This window comes from Carcharhinus amblyrhynchos, chromosome 6 (genome assembly GCF_965287045.1).
Source record: "Carcharhinus amblyrhynchos chromosome 6, sCarAmb.v2.hapA, whole genome shotgun sequence".
In the NCBI taxonomy this organism is placed as follows: domain Eukaryota; kingdom Metazoa; phylum Chordata; class Chondrichthyes; order Carcharhiniformes; family Carcharhinidae; genus Carcharhinus; species Carcharhinus amblyrhynchos.
In genome coordinates this window covers 67901567-67929304 of record NC_137329.1, presented here as the reverse complement: position 1 = coordinate 67929304, position 27738 = coordinate 67901567, and the positions used below count along the sequence as shown (strand labels likewise).

General features: G+C 45.9%; 1 protein-coding gene across 2 annotated transcripts; it reads left to right on the top strand.

Annotated features, from left to right (window-relative positions):
• Nucleotides 1-16098: 16098 nt before the first annotated feature.
• pex26 (peroxisomal biogenesis factor 26) lies at nt 16099-26461 on the top strand. 2 transcript variants are annotated; one of them, XM_080190585.1, is made up of 5 exons: nt 16099-16392; nt 17524-17676; nt 18644-18963; nt 24312-24440; nt 25898-26461. In XM_080190585.1, the coding sequence occupies exons 1-5, from the start codon at nt 16298-16300 to the stop codon at nt 25999-26001; spliced, it is 801 nt and encodes a 266-aa protein (XP_080046711.1). In that variant the 5' UTR covers nt 16099-16297; the 3' UTR covers nt 26002-26461. The 2 variants fall into 2 exon arrangements, with proteins under 2 accessions (XP_080046711.1, XP_080046709.1); XM_080190583.1 differs by having other exon boundaries at nt 16101-16392; nt 24309-24440.
• The last annotated feature ends 1277 nt before the right edge of the window (nt 26462-27738 follow it).

Here is a 27738-nt window from a genome sequence, read left to right as displayed (position 1 = left end):
GGAGTTCTTCAGGGTGTTTTGGGACATCCTGGGGAACAACTACGCAAGGGTGCTGGGGGAGAACCTTGCAACTGGGGAGATGTCGCTTTCTTGGTGCAGGGCCATCATTGCCCTGCTGCCCAAGAAGGGGGATCACCTCCTCCTGAAAAACTGGCACCTGCTCTCCCTTCTCAGCATGGACTAGAAAATCTTTGCCAGGGCAATGTCAACACGCCTTGGCTGGACCACATGATCCACCCTGACCAGTCCTACACAGTCCCAGGCCACTCCATCCATGTCAGTCATCAGCTGATCCATCATTCCCAGAGGGTTGGTCTGTCGAGTGCCTTCCTGTCCCTTGATCAGGAGAAGATGTTCGACAAGGTGGAGCACAAGTATCTGCAGGCATTCAGGTTCAGGACACACTTTGTCGCCCAGATCCGATTACTGTACTCTGCCACTGAGTGTCTGATTTAGGTTAACAGATCCCTGATGGCACCTCTTCGCTTTGGGAGAGGAGTGCGGCAGGGGTGCCTCTTGTCTGGCCAACTGTATTCGATTTGTATGGAGCCATTCCTGTGCCACTTGCTGAGGAGCTTGTCGGGTTTGACTCTGCGTGGTCTGGGCGTTGGGGCGGTCTGTCAGCTTACGCCGATGATATGTCCCTCATGTTCACAGAGGCGGGTGACCAGCGGAGGATGTGAAAGTGCCAGGCAGTGTACTCCACTGTGTCCTCCGCCAGGATCATCTGGGGCAAGTGCTCTGGACTTCTGATCGGTCCATGGAAACGGACCCCCTCCTGGAGAAGCTCAGGCCTTTCACCTGGAGCAGGATCAGCCTCCTCTACTTGGGAGTCCATCTTTGCCGGCTGAGGAATCCTGCCGGCGAACTGACAGGAGCTGGAGACCAAAGTCACTTCTCGCCTGAGCCGCTGGATGAGACTGCTCCAAATGCTGTCCTACAGGGCAAAAGTTCTTGTCATAAACCAGCTGATCGCCTCCATGCTGCGGTACTAGCTGGTTACTGTGCCCCCTCCCCTTGACTTTATCACAAACATCCAGAGAACCCTTGTCTGGTCCTTGCTGAGGTTCTGTATCTCCTGCTTAGGGAGGACGGTCAGGCGCTGGTGTGCCTTCGCACCCAGGTGGCAATCTTCTGCCTCCAGACCCTGCAGAGATACCTTTATGTCAAGCCTTCTCCATGATGGTGTGCCCTGGCATTGTATTTCTTCCGCCAGATGCACAGCCTGAGCTATGAGCACAGCTCTTGTACGTAAATCTGGGGAGTCTTCAGTCGTCCTTGCAGGCGTTGCCCATCTTTTACCAGGACCTTCTCAAAGTTAGTACATGGTTGCCTCACACCGCAGCTCTCCCCTGTCAAGATGGCAGCTACCTTGCTCAGGAATCCACTCCTCCAACTATATTTTAAGAGGCTTTGGAGTTAATTTGGTAGAGATTCAGGACCAGCATGTTCCTGTAAGGATGAAGGATAAATATGGCAAGTTTTGGGAACCTTGGATAATGAGAGATATTGTGAGCCTAGTCAAAGAGAAAAAGAAAGCATTTGCCAAGACTAAGAAGCTGGGAACACACAAAGCAAATGTGGAATATCAGGACAGTAGAAAGAAACTTAAACAAGGAGTAAAGAGGGTTAAAGGGGTCACGAAAAAGCATTGGCCAGCAGGATTAAGGAAAATCCTAAGGCTTATTATACATATGTAAAGAGCAAGAGGGTAGCCAGAGAGTATTGACCCACTCAAGGATAGGGGAGGGTATCTATGCTTGGAGCCAGAGGGAATGGGCAAGGTATTAAATGAGTACTTTACGTCAGTATTCACCAAAGAGAAGGACTTGGTGGATGATGGGTCTGGGGTAGTTTGAGTCATGTTGAGATCAAAAAGGGAGGTATTGGGGTTCTTGAGAAACATTAAGGTCAACAAGTCCCCAGGGCCTGATGGGATATGCCCCAGAATACTGAGAGGGGCAAGGGAGAAAATTGCTGGAGCCTTGAGAGAAATCTTTGTATCCTCACTGGCTACAGGGGAGGTCCCAGAGGATTGGAGAATAGCCAGTGTTGTTCCTTTGTTTAAGAAGTGTAGCAAGAATAATCCAGGTAATTACAGGCCGGTGAGCCTTACATCAGTGGTAGGGAAATTATTGGAGAGGATTCTTCAAGGCAGGATTTATTCCCACTTGAAAATAAGTAGATGTATTAGCAAGAGGCAACATTATTTTGTGAAGGGGAGCTCGTGTCTCACTGACATAATCAAGTTTTTTGCAGAAGTGACGAAGACGATTGAGAGTAGGGCAGTGGATGTTATCTACGTGGACTTCAGTAAGGCCTTTGATAAGGTCCCTCGTGGCAGACTGGTGAAGAAGATGAAGTTGCATGGGATCAGAGGTGAGTTAGCAAGGTGGATTCAAAACTGGCTCAGTCATAGAAGACAGAGGGTAGCAGTGAAAGGATGCATTTCTGAATGGAGGGCTGTGACAAGTGGCGTTCCTCAGGGATCAGAGCTGGGACCTTTGTTGTTTGTAACATATATAAATGATTTGGAAGAAAATGTAACTGGTTTGATCAATAAGATTACAGACGACACAAAGGTTGGTGGATTTGCGGATAGCGATGACGACTGTCAAAGGATACAACAGGATATAGATCAGTTGGAGACTTGGGCGGAGAGATGGCAGACGGAGTTTAATCTGGACAAATGTGAGGTAATGCATTTTGGAAGGTCTAATACAGATTGGAAATATACAGTAAATGGCAGAACCCTTAAGAGTATTAATAGACAGAGGGAACTGGGTGGCCAGGTACACAGGTCATTGAAAATGGCAATGTAGGTGGAGAAGGTAGTCAAGAAGGCATACAATATGCTCGCCTTCGTCGGCCATGGCATTGAGTTTAAAAATTGGCATGTCATGTTGCAGCTTTATAGAACCTGAGTTAGGGTCCACTTGGAATATAGTGTTCAATTCTGTTCGCCACACTACCAGAAGGATTTGGAGGGGATATTGAGAAAATGTACCAGGATGGTGCCTGGTATGGAGAGCATTAGCTATGAGGAGAAGTTGGGGAATCTTGGTTTGTTCTCACTGGAAAAATGGAGGTTGAGGAGTGAACTGATAGAAGTCTACAAGATTATGAGAGGCATAGTCAGATTGGGTAGTCAGAAACTTTTTCCCAGGATGGAAGACTGAATTACTCGGGGGCATAGGTTTAAGGTGCGAGGGGCAAGGTTTAAGGGAGATGCATGAGGCAGGATTTTTACACAGAGGGTGATGGGTGCCTGGAACTCATTGCCGGAGGAGGTAGTGGAAGCAGATACGATTGTGACTTTTATGAATGGGATAGGAATGGAGGTATATGGTCCCCGAACAGATAGGTGATTTTAGTTCAATCGGCCAGCATAGTCTGTGCAGGCTTGGGGGGCCGAAGGGTCTGTTCTTGTGCTGTAATCTTCTTTGTTCTTTACTCATATAACCTAAGGTGGCTGGCAGAGAGGAAGGCCGTGACGCCAGGGTTGGGGATGTGCTGGGTCATGATGTGGATGTGCCGGCGTTGGACTGGTGTAAACACAGTAAAAAGTCTGACAACACCAGGTTTTAGTCCAACCGATTTATTTGATAATAGACTCACAAGCTTTCGGGACTAACCCCAAAAGCTTGTGAGTCCATTATCAAATAAATCGGTTGGACTAAAACCTGGTGTTGTCAGACTTTTTGATGTGCTGGGTGGCAGAGGAATGGGCTGGATGAACCCCCACGAGCTGAGCACACGGGGGTGGCCGTCCCGCATGCGGCCAAATCCAAACAAGACCTTAGGACAGTTGTGCTCGGACCTGAGAGCACACGTACAATGGGATCCCACCCAAGCATGCCCCTGCTCAGACGGAATTTCACATTAGCCCCAAGCCTTTTGATGATAGGACCTTTGCCTCCTTGGATTTATTACATACCTGCCACGAGAATCAGACTGGATCATGTTGACCTGTTGACCTCAGGTGGAATTTTCCGGTCTTGGGGAGAGTGCAGCCGCAAATCCTACCCTCTGTCTCCATAATCCCCTAACCTACATCACTTTGGACACTAAAGGTCAATTTAGTATGGCCAATCAACCTGCCTACAGGACTGTGGGGGGTGTGGAAACTGGAGTACCCAAAGGAAACACACACAGAGAGAATGTGCAAACTCCACACAGCTACCCAAGGCTGGAATTAGTCCCTGTCCCTGGCATTTTGAGGCAGCAATGCAAACCCCTGCACCACCATGCTGTTCCTGGGTGGGAGACCTTTATAAAGGGTCTCCCACCCTCGTAACAGGAATTTACCTCAATCTAGGCAACGGCTGAGAACTGTGAGAACGTCAGAATAAAAAGACCCCATTTCATCTCTTTATGGTTTTTCTTTTTTCCTTAGACTATATTTTATTCTATACTAGCTTCCCAAGGTTGCACTCCACCAACGTACAGGCACAACTCCAGCTCTTCAGCCACACCATTACTCTAAAGGGTTATCTTTGACCTAATGGCTTATAGCACAGAGCCACCAACCTTCCACTGCTTTTTCAGCTGTTCTGGGCTTCTCCTCAGCCCTCACTACTTGGAGTCTCCTGGTTCCTCCCCCATACCCCCAGTTGTTCCAACTGATGGTCTCCTCCTCCTGATGGTCTCCCACCCAGTGATTCCTTCCCTGGTGGGCTCACTCTCTCTGAGACATCTCTCTGAGTCCCCTCTATCGGTCCCAGGGCTCTCTCTCTTCAGGCATCTAAAACCTGCTCTGGTGATCCTTGTTTTCATGCTGCACAGGCACAGCACCAATGTCAAGATGGCTCAGCCTTTTAACAAAAACATAACAAACCCAACAGTCACCCTGCCATGCTTTGCATCTGCTCAGAATTCAGGTTCACCAAGTAGTGGAGTTCTCAGCCATGGCCTAGATTGAGGTAAATTTCTGTTACCTGAAAAATCCGGTGTGACGATTATTTAGAATTCTGCGGGTTCTGAAGAAGTCATTTTTGACTTGAAACATTACCTCCACTCCTCTCCCACAAATTCTGCCAAACTTGCTAAGTGTTTCCAGTATTTTCTGTTTTATTTCGAGCGTTTTTCTTTTGGTATCATCAAAAAAAGTTTCACTCGGTGAGTTAAGTTTTCTGGCAAGAAAATCAAAACTTTTCAAAAATGTCTCTAAAATCTGTAGACATTCAGATTGCAAAAATGTTTAACACAATGAGATTAACACTATTTGTAATAAAGTCAAGACGTTTCAAAAATGTGTCAAATTTTGAGGGGCATTCATAAAAATTAACACCTCGAATATACAGAACACAGTGAGATAAGCACTTCCTCTGAAACAATTCAAAACTTTTCAAACAAAATTCAAAACTGTGGTCAGAGAAAGAAGGGCTGCAACAATGATTTAGCAATAATAGTGACTTTAAAATGGCTGTTCTGGCTGAGACTTAAACATCTGGGATTTTTGGTCAATTTATAATTGAAACCAGATGTAGGTCATAAAGTTGCTCTGATTCAGGTATCTGGTTTGGGAACTGTTATATGAAGCTTCTTGTGTTGGTCAAATAGGGAAGATGTTTAAATTGACTCAGACATCATGGCCTCAAACTTAATTGCCATTATGTGTGACACAAAGGGGTAGCACAGTGGTTAGCACTGCTGCCTCACAGCGCCAGGGACCCAGGTTCAACTCCTGGCTTGGGTCACTGTCTGTGTGGAGTTTGCACGTTCTTCCTGTGTCTGTGTGGGTTTCCTCCAGTTGCTCTGGTTCCCCCCATAGTCTGAAAGTCTGGTTAGGTGCATTGACTTGAACAGGTGAGTAAAGGTTCAATCTGCTCAACCTCTCCTCATAACAAAATCCCTCCATGCCTGGGGTCAATCTGGTGTGGTGACTAGAGGAATTTCACAGTAACTTAATTGCAGTATTAATGTAGCCTTACTTGTGACTAATAAATAAACTTTACATGTCATGTGATGTGTCATGATGATGTCAACAAGTAATTTCATTGGATGTTCGAGCCATGTGATCAGACTGGATTATAGAGAATCTTCTGGAAGTAGGTGGAGGATCTGTGGATAAAAGTCACTGCGGTTCTTTGTAAGGCATGTGCCCTGAAGGATGCTTCGGAGAAGATAGATTCTACATAGGGGAAATTTCTTGGCCAAGGCTTTTCCTAACCTTGGTAGTGTCTATTAAATAATTAAAGTTAATTTTTAGTTAAGAGTTAAAATTCAGTTGAGAGTTGATGTTCAGTTAAGAGTTAAAGTTCAGTAAAAGAGTTAATGAGTAGCGACTATTTAAGTTTGAGTTGATGGCTGAAGTGTTGAGAAGAGAAATAGTTGAATGAATTAAAGAGTCAATTCCTGTCTTTGTTTATTTCATTAAACTGAAATGCTTGAAAGGTGTAGAAATTAAATGCTGGATAACAAAACCTTTTGTACATTAATAAAAATCACAGTAGATCACCAAAAAGTTGAGAGTGCCTTCTGCAACCAAATCTGACAATTTTTGAGGGCAAGCAGAATTCCATGGGGCTACGGTGATGGGGCCTGGGTGGAATGTTGGGAGGGAGAGTCGGTTTCAGATTCCATGAACTGAATGGCCTCCTTCTGCAATACAGTGATTTTATACTAGGGCAGCATGGTAGCAAAGTGGTTAGCACTGCTGCTTCACAGCTCCAGGAACCTGGGTTCAATTCCTGGCTTGGGTCACCGTCTGTATGCAATTTGCACATTCTCCTCGTATCTGTGTGGGTTTCCTCCAGGTACTCTGGTTTCCAAAGATGTCGAGTTAGGTTGATTGGCCATGCTAAAATTGCCCCTTAGTGTCCTGAGATGCATAGGTTAGCGGGATTAGTGGATAAGTATGCGGGGCTAGGGCCTGGGTGGAATTATGGTCGGTGCAGACTTGATGGGCCAAATGGCCTCTTTCTGCACTGCAGGGTTTCTATGGTTTATACTTCAAAAATCTCTCTTTGTAAGAAACACATTTTCCCAAGAAAATCAAAGCTTTTCAAACATAAGTATATTTTTGTGAGCATTCAGAAACATACCATTACATCACATTTTACAGGAAAATGTTTTGTTCATTCTTGAAAATAATAAGATCATAAGACACAGTATAAGAATTAGCCCATTCAGCCCATCAAGGCGGTTCTGCCATTCAATGAGATCATAACTGATCTGATAATCCACAACTCCACTTTATCCCCATAATCCTTCATTCCCTTACTGATTAAAAATCTATCTCAGTCTTGACCATATTTAATGACCCAACCTCTACAACCCTCTGTGATAAAGAATTCCACAGATTCACTACCCTCAGAAGAAATTCCTCATCTCTGTCTTAAATGGATAACCCCTTACTCTGAGATTATGTCCTCTGGTCCTCAACTCTCCCATCAGAAGAAACACCCTCTCAAAAACCCTGATAATCCTATATGTCTCAATAAGATCACCTCACATTCTTTTAAACTCCAGTGAGTAAAGGTCCAACCTACTCAATTCTCCTCATAACAAAATACCTCCATGCGTGGGGTCATCCGAGTGAATCTTCTCTGGAATGCCTCCAATTCCAGTATATCATTCTTAAGGGAACCAAAGCTATTCCAAGTAATGCCGATGGACTCACATCCAGTTACTGTCACCTCCTCCAACTCAACCTCCCCATAACCTTCAACTCCTGTCCCTTCTCTTGACCTCCAACTCCTGTCTCTCCCCATGACCTGCAACTCCTGTCCCTCCCCATAACCTCCAACTCCAGACCCTCCCTATAACCTCCAATTCCTATTGCCCCTCCCAACCCAACCCAATCTCACCTCCAGCTCACCTATCTCACCATCCTGCCCTCATGTCTCCCAGCTCCCATTTCTTTCCATTGCAGAGGCAAGTAAAGCTTGGCTCTCATTGAGCTGATGATGTCAGATCTCAAAGGGCATCCTCAAAGTGGGGAATCTGCCAGCTGTTGAACTGTGTCCATAATTAACTATGATGTGGAGATGTTGGCATTGGCCTGGGTAAGCACAGTAAGAAATCTCACAACACCAGGTTAAAGTTCAATAGGTTTGTTTGGCAGCACTAGCTTTCAGAGCATTAAGCTCCTTCAGGTGAGTGAGGACTTGTGTTCACAAATCGGGCATATAAAGACACAAACTCAATTTACAAGATAATGGTTGGAATCCCAGTCTTTACAGGTGATCAAGTCTTAAAAGGTACAGACAATGTGAGTGGAGAGAGGGTTAAGCACAGGTTAAAGAGATATGTATTGTCTCCAGCCAGGACAGTTATTGAGATTTTGCAAGCCCAGGCAAGTCATGAGGGTTACAGATAGTGTAACATGAACCCAAGAACCCGGTTGAGGCTGTCCTCATGTGTGTGAAACTTGGCTATCAGTTTCTGTTCAGCGACTCTGCGCTGTTGTGTGTCGTGAAGGCTGCCTTGGAGAATGCTTACCCGAACATCAGAGGCTGAATGCCCATGACTGCTGAAATGTTCCTCGACTGGAAGGGAACACTCCTGTCTGGTGATTGTTGAATGGTGTTCATTTGTTGTCGTAGTGTCTGTATGGTCTCCCCAATGTACCAAGCCTCGGGACATCCTTTCCTGCAGCGTATCAGGTAGATAATGTTGGCCGACTCGCAAGAGTATGTACCGTGTACCTGGTGGATGGTGTTCTCACGTGAGAAGATGGCATCCATGTCGATGATCCAGCACGTCTTGCAGAGGTTGCTGTGGCAGGGTTGTGGGGTATTGTGGTCACTGTTCCCTTGAAGGCTGGGTAGTTTGTTGCGGACAATGGTCTGTTTCAGGTTGTGCGGTTGTTCATCGATCATCGACATGGATGCCATCATCTCATGTGAGAACACCATCCACCAGGCACATGGCACATACTCTTGCGACTCGGCCAACGTTGTCTACCTGATATGCTGCAGGAAATGATGTCCTGAGGCATGGAACATTGTCGTAGCATCTGCATGGTCTCCCCAATGAATGAACGAACACCACTCAACAATCACCAGGCCGAAGTATTCCCTTCCAGTAGGACAACAGTTCAGCAGTCACGGGCATTCAGCCTCTGATCTCCAGGTAAGCTTTCTCCAAGGCGGCCTTCACAACACACGACAATGCAGCATCGATGAGCAGAGACTGGTAGCCAAGTTCCACACACTAGAGGACGGACTCATCTGGGATCTTGCGTTCATGTCACACTATATAGGTAAGCCTAGTAGGTAGGGGTATGATCGGTGCAACTTGTGGGCCGAAGGGCCTGTTTGTTCTGTAGTTTGTCTATGTTCTATCTGTAACCTCCACGACTTCCCTGGACAAGTGGGATGGGAAACATTTAAATGGGAAGGGCACAAATATTTTAGCTGGGAGGTTAGCTGGAGTGTTTTGCCAGGGTTTAAACTAAAATGGAGGGAGGGTGGGGGGGGAGACAGATAGCTCAGTAGGCACTGGGATTGGGAGTGAGTTGTGTGACAGGGTAAGTCTAGATGAGAGGAAAATCTCCCAGAAGAAGGAGGATCCGAGTGGGCCTGTAGGTCTTCAGTGCATCTGTTTTAATGCGAGGAGTGTGGCAGGTAAAATGGATGAACTTAGGACCTTAATGTTCGCGAGGAATTTAGATGTGGTGGCAGTGACGGAGATGTGGTTAAATGAAGGGCAGGACTGGTAGCTAAATATTCCTGGGTATAAGTGTTTTAGGCATGACAGGGGAGGGTCAAAAAGAGGAGGGGGAGTGGCGCTGTTAGTTAGGGAGCACATCACAGCGGTGCAGAGGGAGGATAATATAGAGGGGTTAGGAATTGAGTCTCTGTGGGTGGAGTTGAGGAATAGGAAGGGGGCCATTACTATGCTAGGGGTGTACTACAGGCCGCCCGACAGCCCGCGGGCAGTGGAAGAGGGTATATGTAGAGACATTTCGGATAAGTGTAGGAAGAACAGGGTTGTTGTCGTGGGAGATTTTAATCTCCCTGGGGTGGATTGGAAGGTGCCTAGAGCTGGGGGTTCGGACGGGGAGGAATTCGTAAGATGTGTATTGGAAGGGTCCTTGGAGCAGTATGTAGATAGCCCGACTAGAGAGGGGACAACTCTGTATACTTTAGGATACTAATGGAAAAGGATGAGTGCTGTCCTAAGGGGAGGGTGCTAAACTGGGGGAAGGCTAGATACAGCCGGATTAGGCAGGAGCTTAGGGATACAGACTGGGATAGGCTGTTGGAGGGCAAGTCCACGTTAGGCATGTGGGAGTCTTTCAAGGGAAAACTGAAATGGGTGCAGGAAAGACATATGCCAGTTAAGAGGAAGGATGGGAAAGGTAGGATTAGAGAGCCGTGGATTACTAGAGATATTGAGGACTTGGTCAGGAAGAAACGAGAGGCGTATGTTAGGTCTAAGCAACTGGGAACAGAGAGAGCGGTGGAGGAGTACAGAGAGAGTAGGAGGGATCGCAAAAGGGGAGTTAGGAGGGCAAAAAGGGGGCATGAAATGGCTTTGGCAGGTAGGATTAAGGAAAATCCAAAGGCGTTTTACTCCTATGTTAGGAACAAAAGGGTGGCTAGGGGAAAAATCGGTCCTGTCAGGGACAGATGAGGGGAATTGTGCTTAGAGTCCAAGGGAATGGGGGAGATCCTGAATGAATACTTTGCGTCGGTATTCATGAAGGAGAGGGGCTTGATGTCTGGTACGGTAATCGAGGGAGCTGTAGACCAATTGAAGGAACTATCCATTACGAGGCAGGAAGCGTTAGGGCTTTTAGGTAGCATTAAAACTGATAAATCTCCAGGGCCCGATGGCATTTATCCTAGGCTGCTTAGGGAGGCGAGAGATGAGATTGCTGGGCCTCTGATGCAAATCTTTGTCTCTTGTTTGGACACAGGTGAGGTCCCAGAGGACTAGAGGATAGCGAACGTGGTACCATTGTTTAAAAAGGGTAGGAGGGATAACCCGGGTAACTATAGGCCGGTGAGTTTGACTTCAGTAGTAGGCAAGTTGATGGAGAGGATTCTTAGGGATAGGATGTATGCGCACTTGGAGCATTGCGATCTGATAAGGGATACGCAGCATGGCTTTGTCAAGGGGAAGTCTTGCCTTACGAATCTGGTAGAATTTTTCGAGGAGGTGACAAAAACTGTCGAGGAAGGACGATCCGTTGATGTCGTCTGTATGGATTTCAGTAAAGCATTTGACAAAGTCCCTCATGGTAAGTTGGTTGAAAAGATAAAGGCTCATGGGATACAAGGCCAGGTATCTAGATGGGTTGAGAACTGGCTTGCTAAGAGGATGTGGGTATGCTGGCGTTGGACTGGCGTAAACACAGTAAAAAGTCTGACAACACCAGGTTTTAGTCCAACCTATTTATTTGATAATATACTCACAAGCTTTCGGGGTTAGCCCCTTCGTCAGGTGAATGGAGAGTTCTGGCCTCAGACAGAGCATATAAAGCACAGACAGTTTACAGATTACTGATTAGAATGCCAATCCTTACACCTAACCTGCTGTTCAAGACCTGAAGTGGCTGATAATGTGAGTGGAAGGAGCACTGATCACAGTTTAAAGAGATGTGTATTAGAACATAGAACATTACAGCGCAGAACAGGGCCTTCGGCCCACGATGTTGCGCCGACCATTTACAAAACAATGACCCACTAACCTAAACCAATCCCTTCTCGTCCATAAACCTATCCACGGATCTCTTAAACGCCCCCAAACTAGGCGCATTTACAACTGCAGCAGGCAGGGTATTCCAATCCCTCACCACCCTCTGGGTAAAGAACCTACCCCTGACATCCGTCCTATAACTACCACCCCTTAATTTAAAGCCATGCCCCCTCGTGCTAGATTTCTCCATCAGAGGAAAAAGGCTATTACTATCCACCCTATCTAAACCTCTAATCATCTTATATGTTTCAATAAGATCCCCTCTTAGCCGCCTTCTTTCCAGCGAAAACAACCCCAAATCCCTCAGCCTCTCCTCATAGGACCTCCCCTCCATACCAGGCAACATCCTGGTAAACCTCCTCTGCACCCTCTCCAAAGCCTCCGCATCCTTCCTATAATGTGGGGACCAGAACTGCACACAGTACTCCAAGTGCGGCCGCACCAGAGTTGTGTACAGTTGCAACATGACGCTGCGACTCCTAAATTCAATCCCCCTACCAATAAACGCCAAGACACCGTATGCCTTCTTAACAACCTTATCTACTTGACTCCCAACTTTCAGGGATCTATGTACACATACACCTAGATCCCTCTGCTCATCCACACTATTCAAAGTCCTCCCGTTAGCCCTATACTCGACACATCTGTTATTCCTACCAAAGTGAATTACCTCACACTTCTCCGCATTAAACTCCATCCGCCACCTCTCGGCCCATCTCTGCAACCTGTCTAAGTCTTCCTGCAAACTATGACACCCTTCATCACTATCTACCACACCTCCGACTTTGGTGTCATCAGCAAACTTACTAATCCACCCAACTATACCCTCATCCAGATCATTAATAAAAATTACAAACAGCAGTGGCCCCAAAACAGATCCCTGAGGCACACCACTCGAAACCGAACTCCATGATGAATATTTACCATCAACCACCACCCTCTGTCTCCTATCCGCTAGCCAATTCCTGATCCAATTCCCTAGATCACCCCCAATCCCATACATCTGCATTTTCTGCAGAAGCCTACCATGGTGAACCTTATCAAACGCCTTACTAAAATCCATATACACCACGTCCACTGCCTTACCCCCATCCACCTCTTTGGTCACTTTCTCAAAAAAGTCAATAAGGTTAGTAAGGCACGACCTACCCGCCACAAAACCATGCTGACTATCTCCAATCAATTATTTACTCTCCAAATAACTATAAATCCTATCCCGAATAATTTTTTCTAAAACCTTGCCCACAACAGAAGTGAGACTCACCGGTCTATAATTCCCGTCTATAATTCTCCAGACAGTACAGTAAGTGAGGTTTTGCAAACCAAGGCAAGTCACGGGGGTTACAGATAGCGCGACATGAACCCAAGATCCCTGTTGAGACCGTCCTCATGTGTGCGGAACTTGGCTATCAGTCTCTGTTCAGTGACTCTGTGCTGTCGTGTGTCGTGAAGGCCGCCTTGGAGAATGCTTACCCAAAGATGTGCTATTAGGCTGACTGGAGGTAATAAATTGTCCCTAAATTAGTTTCCCTCAATGTGGAATGCCATAAGCATAGATAAGGGTCATGGGTGGAGGGGGGACTGGTAATGCTAAAATGGCGGCGCGGGCTCGTTGGGCCGAAGGGCCTGTTTCCTGGGCTGTTTTTGTTCTGTGTTCTTTGACTTGCAAAATCTCACTAACTGTCCTGTCTGGAGACAATACACATCTCTTTAACCTGTGCTTAAGGCTCTCTCCACTCACACTGTCTCTACCTTTAAGACTTGATTACCTGTAAATAACGGCATTCAAACCATTATCTTGTAAATTGAGTTTGTGTCTTTATATGCCCTGTTTGTGAATGCAAGTCCTCACTTACCTGAAGAAGGACCTGGAGACTCTGAAAGCTAGTGCTGCCAAATAAACCTGTTGGACTTTAACCCGGTGTTGTGTGACTTCTTACTGTCCATACTTAACTGGTAGGTCGGTACTGGAGTCATTGAATCTCTACAGTACAGAAGGAAGCCATTCAGCCCATCGAGACTGCACTGACTACAATCCCACCCAGGCCTTTTCCCATACCTCCACATATATACACTGCTAATCTCCTGACGTTAGGGTCAATTTAACATGGCCAATCAACGTAACCCGCACATCTTTGGACTGGAGTGCTGCAGGTATGACAGAGCCTCCCTATGTCTTGTGATGTACAAGCTCTACCTCCTGCAGCTGTACTACCTTCTCTGCTAATGGCTTCTTGTTGTGTTCTTTGATCTCCCAAGATCAATCACAACGTGCTGACCATAAACAAACAAAGAACAACACAGCACAGGAAACAGGCCCTTTGGCCCTACAAACCCGTGCCGCCCACTTTAACATTCAGTGAGTGCCTCACTCCAATCCTTCTTCTACCTACGACTTTTGCCTACGCCTCTTGGACTCCACAGTAAAGGTGTGCAAATTTAGAGAATTATATGTGCGCCAGATTAACAGAGGTCTAATTTAGGGACAATTTGTTAACATCAATCAGCCTAAAAGCACGTCTTTGGGGTGTGGGAGGAACCGGAGCACCCGGAGAAAACCCATGCAAGCACAGGGAGAACACGCAAACTCCTACAGACACTGGCCCAAGTCAGAGATCCGACCCAGGTCCATGTATCTGCACAGCCAACAGTGATAGTCACTGAGCTGTCGTGTTGCCCGTCAATTGGTTCAGTTTAAGTGTACACTAACGACGTGAAGCATTAGGCAACTCTCGAAGCAACATCCAAGAGCAGCCCTCGCACGACCCACTGCGTGTATGCCCCTTGTTGGTCAACAAGGCAGACTGAATCACCTGTGGACGTAAAAGAAAAGACATCAATAAACATACACAATTTATACAGACATTCACGGAAGATCCCCAGAAGCTCAAACATAAGACAGGTGAACCATAAAATATGTTGGATGGCCCATAGGAATCTATTGATTCCCAGGAATGTCCTAAGGCTCTTGATCCTTAATTAGAACAATCTTTTGTATCCCTCCATCTCTAGTCCACTCATGTGCCTATCTAAGTAAGCCTTAAACAACTCCAGTGTGCCTGTCTCCACCACCCTACTTGGCTGAGCATTCCAGGCCCCCACAACCCTCTGTGTGAAAAACCTCCCTCTAACATCCTAATTATACCTTGCCCCCCTCACCCTAAGCCCGTGGCCCCTCGTAATATTTGTTTCCAATCTAGGAAATAGCTCACATATACCTCTATTAGATCTTCCCTCAGTCGCTGTCTTTCAAGGGAAAACAGCCCCAATTTCTTCAATCTTTCCTCATACCCCAGTCCTTCCATACCAGGCGACATCCTGGTAAACCTCCTCTGCACTCTCTCCGGAGTCTCCACGTCCTTCCGGTAGTAAGGTGACCAGAACTGAACGCAGTACTCCAAATGCGACCGAACCAACATTCTGTACAACTGAAGCATTAGACTCCAGCTCCTATACTCAATACCCCTTCCTGTAAAGGCTTTCTTCACAGCCTTCTCCACTTGTACTGCCACCTTCAAAGACTTGTGCACTTGCACCCCCAGGTCCTTCTGCGTTTCTATACTCTTAATAGTCCTACCATTTATTGTAGGACTATATTATTTCTTCCTAAATTATTATTTCTTCTCTACATTATTTCTTCCAAAAATGCATCACCTTGCATTTACCACGAAGCAGACAGTCTCCTAACTGCACCAAAGCAAACCCACATAAGGCGGGGTCACGCGGGTTCAGGGGGCGGGGTCACGCGGGTTCAGGGGGCGGGGTCACGCGGGTTCAGGGCGGGGTCACGCGGGTTCAGGGGGCGGGGGTCACGCGGGTTCAGGGGCGGGGTCACGCGGGTTCAGGGGCGGGGTCATGCGGGGCTCGGCGCTGCCGGAGCCGCGTAAATTGTGCGATGTTCCCGGGCAGCCGGGAGGCCCTGGACTGGCTGCTGTGTTCCGGGCTGCGGAGAGACTGCAACTATGGAGAGATTTCCCTGGAGCTCTGAAGGCTTCAGAGCGAGGCCTGAGGCAGAGCGGGAGCAGGTGAGAGTTGAGGTGGAGACGGGGGTAGTGGGAGGCTGAGGGGATGAGAGAGGGAATAGGGAGTGTGATTGGGGGTGAGTGGGGGGTGGGGGTGGGGGTGATTGGGGGTGGGGGTGGGGGTGGGGGTGGGGGTGATTGGGGGTGGGGGTGAGTGGGGGGTGGGGTGAGTGGGGGGTGGGGGTGGGGGTGATTGGGGGTGGGGGTGGGTGGGGGGGGGTGATTGGGGGTGGGGGTGGGTGGGGGGGGGTGAGTGGGGGTGATTGGGGGTGGGGGTGATTGGGGGTGGGGGTGAGTGGGGGGTGGGGTGAGTGGGGGGTGGGGGTGAGTGGGGGTGATTGGGGGTGGGGGTGAGTGGGGGCACGACACCGGGTAAGGGGCAAAGGGGTGATACTGGGTATGTGTAACGTTAGGGACGGCTCATCAAGTGTTGAAGGTACAGACAATGTGAGTGGAGTGAGGGTTAAGTGCAGGTTAAAGAGATGTGTATTGTCTCCAGACTGGAAAGTTAGTGAGATTTTATAAGCCTAGTCAAGTTGTGGGGGTTACAGATAGTGTGACATGAATGGTCAGACAGACCATTGTCTGCAGCAAACTACCCAGTCTTTAGGAGAACAGTGACCATGACACCGAACAACCCTGCCACAGCAACCTCTGCAAGATATGCTGGATCATCGACACGGATATCATCATCTCTTATGAGAACACCATCCACCAGGTACACAGTACATACTCTTACAACTTGGCCAGTGTTGTCTACCTGATACAATGCAGGAAAAGATGTCCTGAAGCATGGTACATTGGGGAGACCATGTAGATACTACAACGGATAAATGAACACCAATTACAGGCAAGAATGTTCTTTTCCTGTTGGGGAACACTTCAGGGGTCCTGGGCATTCGGCCTCTGATCTTCAGGTAAGCGTTCTCCAAGGCGGCCTTCGTGATACATGACAGTGCAGAGTCGCTGAGCAGAGACTGATAGCCAAGTTCCGTACACATGAGGATGGCTTCAACCGGGATCTTGGGTTCATGTCACACTATCTGTAACCTCCACAACTTGCCTGGACTTCCAAAATCTCACTAACTGTCCTGTCTGGAGACAATACACATCTCTTTAACCTGTGCTTAATGCTCTCTCCATTCACATTGTCTGTACCTTTAAGACTTGATTAGCTGTAAAGACTCGCATTCCAATCATTATTCTGTAAATTGAGTTTGTGTCTTTATATGCCCTGTTTGTGAACAGAACTCCCATTCACCTGATGAAGGAGCAGTGCTCCATAAGCTAGTGGCATTTGCTACCAAATAAACCTGTTGGACTTTAACCTGGTTTGTGGGACTACTTACTGTGTTTACCGCAGTCCAACACCAGCATCTCCACATCATAATATTACTGACCCAGCTTCAATTCCAGCCTTGGGTTTGCAAGTTTTCCCCATATTTGTGTAGATTTCTTCTGGTGCTCAGGTTTCCTCCCGTGCTCCAATGATGTGCGGGTTAAGTGGATTGCCCTTGCTAAATTGCCCCTTAGTGTCCAAAGATGTGTAGGTTAAAGTGACTTGGTCATGGTAAATGTGTGGGGTTATGGGGCCTGGGTACAATATACTGTCAGAGTAGGTACAGACTCGATGGGCTGAATGGCCTAGCCTGCTTCTGCACTGTAGGTATTCTATGATTAAAAAAACAATGACCAAATGTGTGGAGTTCACTGTGAGGTATGTGTCTTTGTCTCTGAGGTTTCTGTTATCTACTTGGAAGACTGCTATTGCCCATGTGTTTTCTGATGATATGTGTTGCATGTGGATCACTCATTAATAGTTTGATTTTGTCTTCTCTTCTTCATTCAGCACTCTCCGAAGCAGCAGTGATGTGAGGTTTTCCTTGTGCATCATTGGAATTCAGGCTCTAGCTGAACTGAACCAGTGGGAGCAGGTGTTGGGCTGGGTTCTAGAAATCTATGAGATCCCAGAGAAAATACCTGCCAAAATCCTCCAAATCTGGTGAGCTTATTCATCTTTTTGAAAGTGGAATACACATCAACATTAATCTCACACAGGCCTTGGGATGCTGGGCTGAATGGACTTATACTGTGTCAATGGGGATAGGGCCTGGATGAGATTGTTGTTGGCTCAGGTTTGATGGGCTGAATGGCCTCTTTCTGCACTGTAGGGATCCTATTCTATGTTCCAAAAGCTCAGAGCTCCATATAAGCACTGTGTATTGTTTGGGACAGGTTAGCGGGAGCTTTGCTCTGTATGTAACCCTGTGCTGTACTTAGAATCATAGAATCCCTACAGTGTGGAAGGAGGCCATTTGGCCCATTGAGTCTGCACTGACCACAATCCCACTCAGGCCCTATTCTCATAACCCCATATATTTACCCAGCTAATCCCCTGACACTAGGGTTAATTTAGCATGGCCAATCAACCTAACTTGCACATCTTTGGACTGTGGGAGGAAACCCACACAGACATGGGGAGAATGTGCAAACTCCACACAGACTGTGACCCAAATTTGGAATTGAACCCAGGTTCCTGGTGCTGTGAGGCAGCAATGCTAACCACTGCACCACCATGCAGTTCCTTTTTTCTTAATGCAAACTCTTTAAACTCTTCAAATATTCATAGAATCCTACTGTGCAGAAGAAGGCTATTCGGCCCATTGAGTCTGCATCGACCATAATCCTACCTCAGGCCCTATCCCCACAACGCCACACATTTACCCCGCTAACCCCTCTAACCTACACATCCTGGGACAATTTAGCATGGCCAATTAACCTAACCCACACATCTTTGGAGTGTGGGAGGAAACTGGAGCACCTGGAGGAGACCCATGCAGACATGGGGAGAAGGTGCAAACTCTACACAGACAAGCTGGGAATCAAACCTAGGTCCCTGGAGCTGTGAGGCAGCAATGCTAACCACATTCAAAGCTGATAAAGTTGTTTTGTTGTCTTGTGTTTACCAGCATCGCTTTGTACAGCAAGGTTGGAGAGCCAGGCCGCGTGCAGCAAACAGTTGAAGTCTGGCTGAAGTACTGCAATAGTCTGAGTGCTCTGGGCTGTGGTCCAGGGCTGGTGTTGGAGATGTATCTGTTGCATGTGCTGCTACCGCTTGGACTTTATGCAGAAGCAGAAGAAGTGATTCTGGACACAGTATTGTTGACAGAGGAGCAGAGGGGAACAATGCTACAAGTCATAGAGAATAGGAGGACCCAGCAAATGGAGCAAGCATCAGTGGACAGTAGGAGCCTCATCCCAGCAGGCTGTAGCCAGCGCAGACAACCAGGTAATGACGTTCCAGTGCGACTTCCCTCCCTCACTCTGTGTAACTGTGTTTATCCTCATCCAGGAAAAGTACAGCTTCTGGCCCTCCGCAGGGCTGTTTACCCCTTTTCCCTGAACTGACAGGGATACTTAGCTAATAGAACATAGAACATTACAGCGCAGAACAGGCCCTTCGGCCCACGATGTTGCGCCGACCAGTTAAAAAACAATGACCCACTAACCTAAACCAATCCCTTTTCGTCCATAAACCTGTCCACGGATCTCTTAAACGCCCCCAAACTAGGCGCATTTACAACTGCAGCAGGCAGGGCATTCCAATCCCTCACCACCCTCTGGGTAAAGAACCTACCCCTGACATCCGTCCTATAACTAGCCCCCTTAATTTAAAGCCATGCCCCCTTGTGCTAGCTTTCTCCATCCGAGGAAAAAGGCTATCACTATCCACCCTATCTAAACCTCTAATCATCTTATATGTTTCAATAAGATCCCCTCTTAGCCGCCTTCTTTCTAGCGAAAACAACCCCAAATCCCTCAGTCTCTCCTCATAGGACCTCCCCTCCATACCAGGCAACATCCTGGTAAACCTCCTCTGCACCCTCTCCAAAGCCTCCACATCCTTCCTATAATGTGGGGACCAGGACTGCACACAGTACTCCAAGTGCGGCCGCACCAGAGTTGTGTACAGTTGCAACATGACGCTGCGACTCCTAAATTCAATCCCCCTACCAATAAACGCCAAGACACCGTATGCCTTCTTAACAACCTTATCTACTTGATTCCCAACTTTCAGGGATCTATGTACACATACACCTAGATCCCTCTGCTCATCCACACTATTCAGAGTCCTCCCATTAGCCCTATACTCTACACATCTGTTATTCCTACCAAAGTGAATTACCTCACACTTCTCCGCATTAAACTCCATCCGCCACCTCTCGGCCCAGCTCTGCAACCTGTCTAAGTCTCCCTGCAAACTATGACACCCTTCCTCACAATCTACCACACCTCTGACTTTGGTGTCATCAGCAAATTTACTAATCCACCCAACTATACCCTCATCCAGATCATTAATAAAAATTACAAACAGCAGTGGCCCCAAAACAGATCCCTGAGGCACACCACTCGTAACCGAACTCCATGACGAATATTTACCATCAACCACCACCCTCTGTCTCCTATCTGCTAGCCAATTCCTGATCCAATTTCCTAGACTACCCTCAATCCCATACATCTGCATTTTCTGCAGAAGCCTACCATGGTGAACCTTATCAAACGCCTTACTAAAATGGTGCTAACAGCCCTCCACGCTGTTCTAGTCTGCATTAGATACTCATCAACAGGATACTGAACGATGAAGGAAGTGAAGAAAAGTCATACAAGCTCAATCCTACTGTGGTTGCCACACATGGCTCAGTGGTTAATAAAGATAAAATACTGCTGCCTCTCAGCGCCAGGGACCTGGATTCGATTCCTGGCATGGATCACTGTCCGTGCGGAGTCTACATGTTCTCCCTGTGTCTGCGTGGGTTCCCTTTGGGTGTTCTGGTTTCCTCCCACAGTCTGAAAGACATGCTGGTTAGATGCATTGGTCACCTTTAAAAAAGGTTCCAAAAAAAATCCGGGAAATTACAGGTCAGTAAGTTTGATGTCGGTGGAGGACAAGTTATTGGAAGGTATGATAAAGGATAGGATGTACAAATATTTGGATAGACAGGGACTTATTAGGGAGAGTCAACATGGCTTTGTGCGTGGTAGGTCATGTTTGACCAATCTATTAGAGTTTTTCGAGGGAGTCACCAGGAAAGTGGATGAAGGGAAGGTGGTGAATGTTGTCTACCTGGATTTCAGCAAGGCTTTGATAAGGTCCCTCGTGGGAGGTTAGTTAGGAAGGGTCGTTCGCTAGGTGTACATGGGGAAGTAGTAAATTGGATTAGATACTAGCTCAATGGAAGAAGCCAGAGAGCGTTTGTGGAGGATTGCTTCTGAGTGGAGGCCTGTGACGAGTGGTGTGCCACAGGGATCAGTGTTGGGTCCATTGTTGTTTGTCATCTATATCAATGATCTGGATGATAATGTGGTAAATTGGATCAGCAAATTTGCTGATGATACAAAGATTGGAGGTGTAGTGGACAGTGAAGAAGGTTTTCAAAGCTTGCAGAGGGATTTGGACCAAATAGAAAAATGGGCTGAAAAATGGCAAATGGAATTCAGTGTGAGGTATTGCAGTTAGGAAGGACAAACCAAAGTAGAACGTACAGGCTAAATGGTAGGACTCTGAAGAGTGCTGTTGAACAGAGGGATCTGGGAATACAGGTACAGAATTCCCTAAAAGTGACGTCACAGGTGGATAGGGTCGTAAAGAGTGCTTTTGGTACATTAGCTTCTATAAATCGGAGTATCGAGTATAAAAGTTGGAGTGTTATGGTAAGGTTGTATAAGGCATTGGTGAGGCCGAATTTAGAGTATTGTGTACAGTTTTGGTCACCTAGTTACAGGAAGGATGTAAATAAGGTTGAAAGAGTGCAGAGAAGGTTCACGAGGATGTTGCCGGGACTTGAGAAGCTGAGTTTCAGAGAGAGATTGAATAGGTTAGGACTTTATTCCCTGGAGAGTAGAAGAATGAGGGGAGATTTGATAGAGGTGTATAAGATTTTGTTGGGTATAAATAGAGTGAATGCAAACAGGCTTTTTCCACTGAGGCTTGGAGAGAAAAAAACCAGAGGGCATGGGTTAAGGGTGAAAGGAGAAAAGTTTAAAGGGAATATTAGGGGGGGCTTCTTCACGCAGGGAGTGGTGGGAGTGTGGAATGACCTGCTGGATAAAGTGGTAAATGCTGGGTCACTTTTAACATTTTAAGAGAAGCTTGGACAGGTTCATGGATGAGAGGGGTGTGGAGGGATATGGTCCCTCCACAGGTTGGTGGGACTAGGCAAAAGATGGTTCAGCACAGACAAGAAGGGCCAAAAGGCCTGTTTCTGAGCTGTAATTTTCTGTGGTTTCTATGGTTTCACGCTCAATTCTTCCTCAGTATACCCGAACAGGCACTGAAGTGTGGTGTCTAGGGAAATTTCATAGTAACTTAATTGCAGTGTAAGCCTAGTTGTGACATTACGAAATAAACTTTAAAAACAGTATGTGGGACAGAATGAGGTGATTCTTCAATATGTTTGTCAGAGTATATCATCCATTAATATTCTGCTAGCAACAGAATAAACGGACTCTCGTAAACATGTGTTATTGAGTTAACAACTTCTGGAAATTATAATGAATAATGGGATCGGAAAAGTAAACATTGCCACCAACTTCTCTACATCATTCTCAACAGTATCATCAAAATCACCTCTCCATTTCCCTCTGGCTTCTTCCCAGCACTCCCTCTCTTTCCCCACCTCCCCCAGCCCAGGCTGTAGCTTTGAAACTTCTCATAGCCAAGTCACAAATGATATCTTGTGTAACTGTGTTCTCCTTCACCAATACCTCTCTCTTGCTTCCATTCTTTACTATTCAGTCATAGTCAATAGAGGCTTACGGCACGAAAACAGTTACTTTGGCCCAACTTGTCCATGCCGCCCTCTTTTTTTTTTATCCCCAAAGCTAGTCCCAGTTGCCTGCATTTGGCCCATATCCTTCTATACGTATCTTATCCGTGTAACTGTCTAAATGCTTTTTAAAAGACAAAATTATACCCGCCTCTACTACTACTAATTCTGGCAGCTTGTTCCAGATGCTCACCATCCTCTGTGTGAAAAAATTTCCCCTCTGGACCCTTTGTTATCTCTCTCCTCTCAATTTAAACCTATGCCCTCTATTTTTAGACTCCCCTACCTTTGGGAAAAGATATTGACTATCTAGGTGATCTGTGCCCCTCATTATTTTATAGACCTCTATAAGATCACTCCTCAGCCTTTTACGCTCCAGAGAAAAAAGTCCCAGTCTATCCAACCTCTCCTCATAACTCAAATCATCAAATCCCAGTAGCATACCAGTAAATCTTTTCTGCACTCTTTCCAGTTCAATAATATCCTTTCTATAAGATGACCAGAACTGTATACAGTATTCCAAATGTTGCCTTATCAATGTGTTGTACAACTTCAACAAGACATTCCAACTCCTGTATTCAGTCTTCTGACCAATGAAACCAAACATGCTGAATGCCTTCTTCATCACTCTGTCCACCTGTGACTCCACTTTCAAGGAGCTATGAAGCTGTACCCCTAGATCTTTTTGTTCTATAACACTCCCCAACGCCCCACCATTAACTAAGTAAGTCCTACCCTGGTTCAATCTACCAAATGCAACACCTCGTGTTTATCTAAATTAAACTCCAATCTGCCATTCACCTGATCAAGATCCCATTGCAATCTGAGGTAACCTCCTTCACTGTCCACTATGCCACCAATCTTGCTAACTTACTAACCATGCCTCCTAATATTCTCATCCAAATCATTAATATAAATGACAAATAACAGTGGACCCAGCACTGATCTGAGACATACTGCTGGTAACAGCCCTCCAGTTTAAAAACAACCACCCTCTGTCTTCTGTCATCAAACCAATTTTGTATCCATTTGGCTATGTCACCCTGGATCTTGTGAGGTTTAACTTTATGCAACAACCTACCTTGTGGTAACTTATCAAAGGCCTTGCTAAAGTTCTTGTAGATAACATTAACTGCACTGCCCTCATCTACCTTCTTGGTTGCCCCTTCAAAAAACTCATTCAAATTTGTGAGACATGATTTTCCACTCAAAGAGAATTGTTTTCAATGGCTTCTCTTCCCATTCCTTCACCATCAAACCTATAGTGCACTAAAGATCCTTCTGTTACTCAGTGATGTTATCCAAGAGCACAATGTCAGTTGCCTCATGTACACTAACGGATTCCTGCTCTCCCTCCTACCCCGCCACTGCTTCAGAGTTACCAAGTTGCTTATCTGATGTCTGCATGAGACCAAACTTTCTTCTATTAAATATTAGGAAGACATTGGCAGTCCTTATCCCCAGTTGCCACGCACATTCTGTTTCTTAATCACCAGCTCAATCCCTATCCTAGACTACTGTCTAAGGCCTTCATTTCATATTTGTTTCAGACGTGCTTATGACTACACATGCTCACCATCACTAAGACCATCAATTTCTATCTCTGATATTGCCCAACTCTCTGTCACAACTCAACTGTTGCTGCAATCCTCACCTATGCTTGTGTTAGCTTGAAATTTGATTCAACCACTGTCCTGAACAAACTCCCATCTTGTATGCTCTAACAGTATTGATGCAACTGAGTTTTAGAAAAATGATAGAAGCTCGTTATGATGTTGTACCTTCTTCTCTCTCTCTTTCTCTCCAGCAGAAAACTCATTCTTCAAAGTTATTCAGCAAGTCCTGGCCTTGTCCACCAGGTGTCTACATTCACTATTTCTTCGCAAGTTATTTTTGGCTGTGTTTTTAGCCTACCTGCTGATTGTCAGACTGGACCCTGGTGAGTGTGTTCCACTAGTTGATGTTTCCCCTTTTTCCCAACTTCTTACTCCAAAGACATGGATATAGATGACATTTTTCCCTGAACCCTGACAATGCTGTTCTCAGAGCAGTCAGGAAGACTCTATCATGAGTATCTATGCCTCCTGTCAATATTAGCCATGATGTGGAGACACCATGATGAGGTGTTGGGCTGAGGTTGTCAAGATGAGAGGTCACACGACATCAGGTTATAATTCAATAGGTTTATTTGAAATCACAACCTTTCGGAGCACTTAGTTTTACAGACCTCTCCACTCCATAAGACTTTTCTTTCCCTTCATTCATTGGACATGGGCTTTGCTGCCTGGGCCAGCATTTACTACCCATTCCTAATTGTCCTTGAAACTAAGTGGCTTGCTGGGCCATTCAAAGTGCAGTTGAGAGTCAACCACATTGCTGTGGCTCTACAATCATATGTAGGCCACACCAGGCAAAGATGACAGATTTCCTTCCCTTGAGGACGTTAGTGAACCAGATGGGTTTTCCCAACAATCGACAATGGTTTCTCATCAGTAGATTCTTAATTCCAGATTTATTTTTTATTGAATTCAAATTCCATCATCTGCCGTGGCGGAATTCGAACACGGCCCCCCAGAACATTAGCTGAGTTTCTGGATTAATAGTCTAGCAATAATACCACTAGGCCACTACGTCCCTTTTTACTGACACTAAAGCTTATTCAGCGCGTAACTAATCCTCTAGAAGTGCTAAACTAATTTCAAACAGCTCCAATGATTCTAGGACATTGTACTATGGCTTTTGCTCAGATTTGCTAATTCTATCACCACAGCAGATCTGTACTGACCTGTCCCCAGTCAAGAGAATACCTAACTAACTGCATTGTTGCTTAGGTTTCTCCTAGTTTTTGAACATTGGATTTTAAATTTCTGATCCAAAATTATTATTTAGGCTCAGAATTGCAAGATAGGAATCATTAATCTATGGTATAATAGGGTTACCACCATATGCATGGTGGAGATTGACCAAGAGGTGACTTGTTGAAACGACTACAGTGGTATCCTGAGTACTGAAACCAGGATTCAAGTGTTGGAAGAGATTGGGTTGTTGCAAAAGGGCAGAAGCTTTTGGGCTTTCTGACTTTGTGAGATATCTAAGAAGCATCCACTGAGAGAAAGTAAATATCATTTCAGTTTTAAGAGTAGGGTAAGGAAACTCAAGGATTGACACTAGTAAGTTCTTCTCTGACCAACACGTGGGTTTTTCAAAGATCTACTCAACCTGTCCCTGCCCCCTGCTCTTTGCCTGTGAGCCAAAATGTGTCCTTTGGGAATGTTGAGTCTGTTTTCTCCATCCATTCTCTAGTCTCTTCACTCCCATTCTCACTGATCAGTACAACTGACTGCTTATCAATTTCTCAATGACCTTATTTGTTCCTATTGCTGTCTTTTTCCAAAGCCTCTCCAGCAGCCATATCTTGGCTCCCCAGTCTCCGGGACATCATTAATCAGATTTGGAAGAGTATGTTTGCTCCCTACAACAAGGCAAGAATTGGCAAGTGAATGTTGGTGTGTCCTGTTTGAAGTCTTTGTCGTGTAGATGCAGATGAAGTCCTGAAAGCAGAGAAAATTCACTGTGATCAGCATCAGCAAACCATTCTGCACTGTCAAGTTTCTCTGTTTTACAGCCTCAGTATGGGGCAGATTAGAGAAATGTTATTGTTTTGTTCGACCTTCTCCAGCAATAACTTCTCCAATTAACCCATTAATCTGTGACCAGGCAATGATTATTTCTGTTTATCTATTGCTGCTGTTAGTGTAGCCTGGATATGGGATCTTTCCGATCTGTCTATCGGAATGTTGTCCCGTAAGTGGATTGTGAGGCAGGATTGTCTATTGCAGTCAATACAACACAGATTTCCAAAGAAGCTAATTCTGGCAATGCTATGGAACAAATCAAATGGAGAGCATTTTTGTGTGTAATCTGTAGCAACATGACAATTAAAGTTCTACCTAAATTTGACATTTGTTTTGACTTTGTTGGGAATTAAGTTTCCTGAGGTGCCTCTATCTGTTAATTGAGGTTAAGTTTCCTGAACTGTAATTCTATCTATTAATTGGGATTAAGTTTCCTGGACTGTGATCCAGTCAGTTTGATTTTGCTAAGATTGTTGACACCCTGTCAGGAACCATCCCCAGGTCCTGATGCTTAGTGGAGGTCAGAGTGGATGCATGTCAGTATTTTGTATGGTGTGACCACAATATCCATCCAGTTTTGGATGTGAATAGTGGGCTAAGCTGCTAGTAGTGGGCCTTTGAAGTACATACAGTTGTGCAGGACCAGTCTCTTAGCACATCAACATGGAAGCTGATGTGGGAATTGGCCCCACCTTTCTGTAGGTGATGGTATTCCGAACCAGGAGGACACCTTATATTAAGAGAATGATGATGGAAAGAGACCAGCCAGATGGGTGAAGGACTTTGGATGTTGCCTGAGAGATCAGCAGTTACATTGTGATAATGGAGTAATTATGTCATGAAGGCCATTCCACTCGTTGAGTCTCTGCATAGCAATCCAATCTGTCCTAGGTTTTAGAAAAAATTATTAGGGATAGGATTTATAGTTATTTGGAGTGTAATGAATTGATTAGAAATAGTCAGCATGGTTTTGTAGCGGGTAGGTCGTGCCTTACTAACCTTATTGAGTTTTTTGAGAAGGTGACCAAAGAGGTGGATGGGGGTAAGGCAGTTGACGTGGTATACATGGATTTTAGTAAGGCGTTCGATAAGGTTCACCATGGTAGGCTTCTGCAGAAAATGCAGATGTATGGGATTGTGGGTAATCTAGGAAGTTGGATCAGGAATTGGCTATCAGATAGGAGACAGAGGGTGGTGGTGGATGGTAAATATTCATCATGGAGTGCAGTTACGAGTGGTGTGCCTCAGGGATCTGTTTTGGGGCCACTGTTGTTTGTAATTTTTATTAATGATCTGGATGAGGGTATAGTTGGGTGGATTAGTAAATTTGCTGATGACACCAAAGTTGGAGGTGTGGTAGATTGTGAGGAAGGGTGTCATAGTCTGCAGGGAGACTTAGATAGGTTGCAGAGCTGGGCCGAGAGGTGGCGGATGGAATTTAATGCGGAGAAGTGTGAGGTAATTCACTTTGGTAGGAGCAACAGATGTGTCGAGTATAGGGCTAACGGGAGGACTTTGAATAGTGTGGATGAACAGAGGGATCTAGGTGTGTGTGTACATAGATCCCTGAAAGTTGGGAATCAAGTAGATAAGGTTGTCAAG

Excerpts from the sequence above, each read along its gene's own strand:
- pex26 (XM_080190583.1), top strand. The coding sequence starts at position 16,298 with ATGACACCGAACAACCCTGCCACAGCAACCTCTGCAAGATATGCTGGA. Across the intron at positions 18,964-24,308 it reads TAGCCAGCGCAGACAACCAG|CAGAAAACTCATTCTTCAAA; the intron begins GTAATGACGTTC and ends CTTTCTCTCCAG. Across the intron at positions 24,441-25,897 it reads GATTGTCAGACTGGACCCTG|CCTCTCCAGCAGCCATATCT; the intron begins GTGAGTGTGTTC and ends CTTTTTCCAAAG.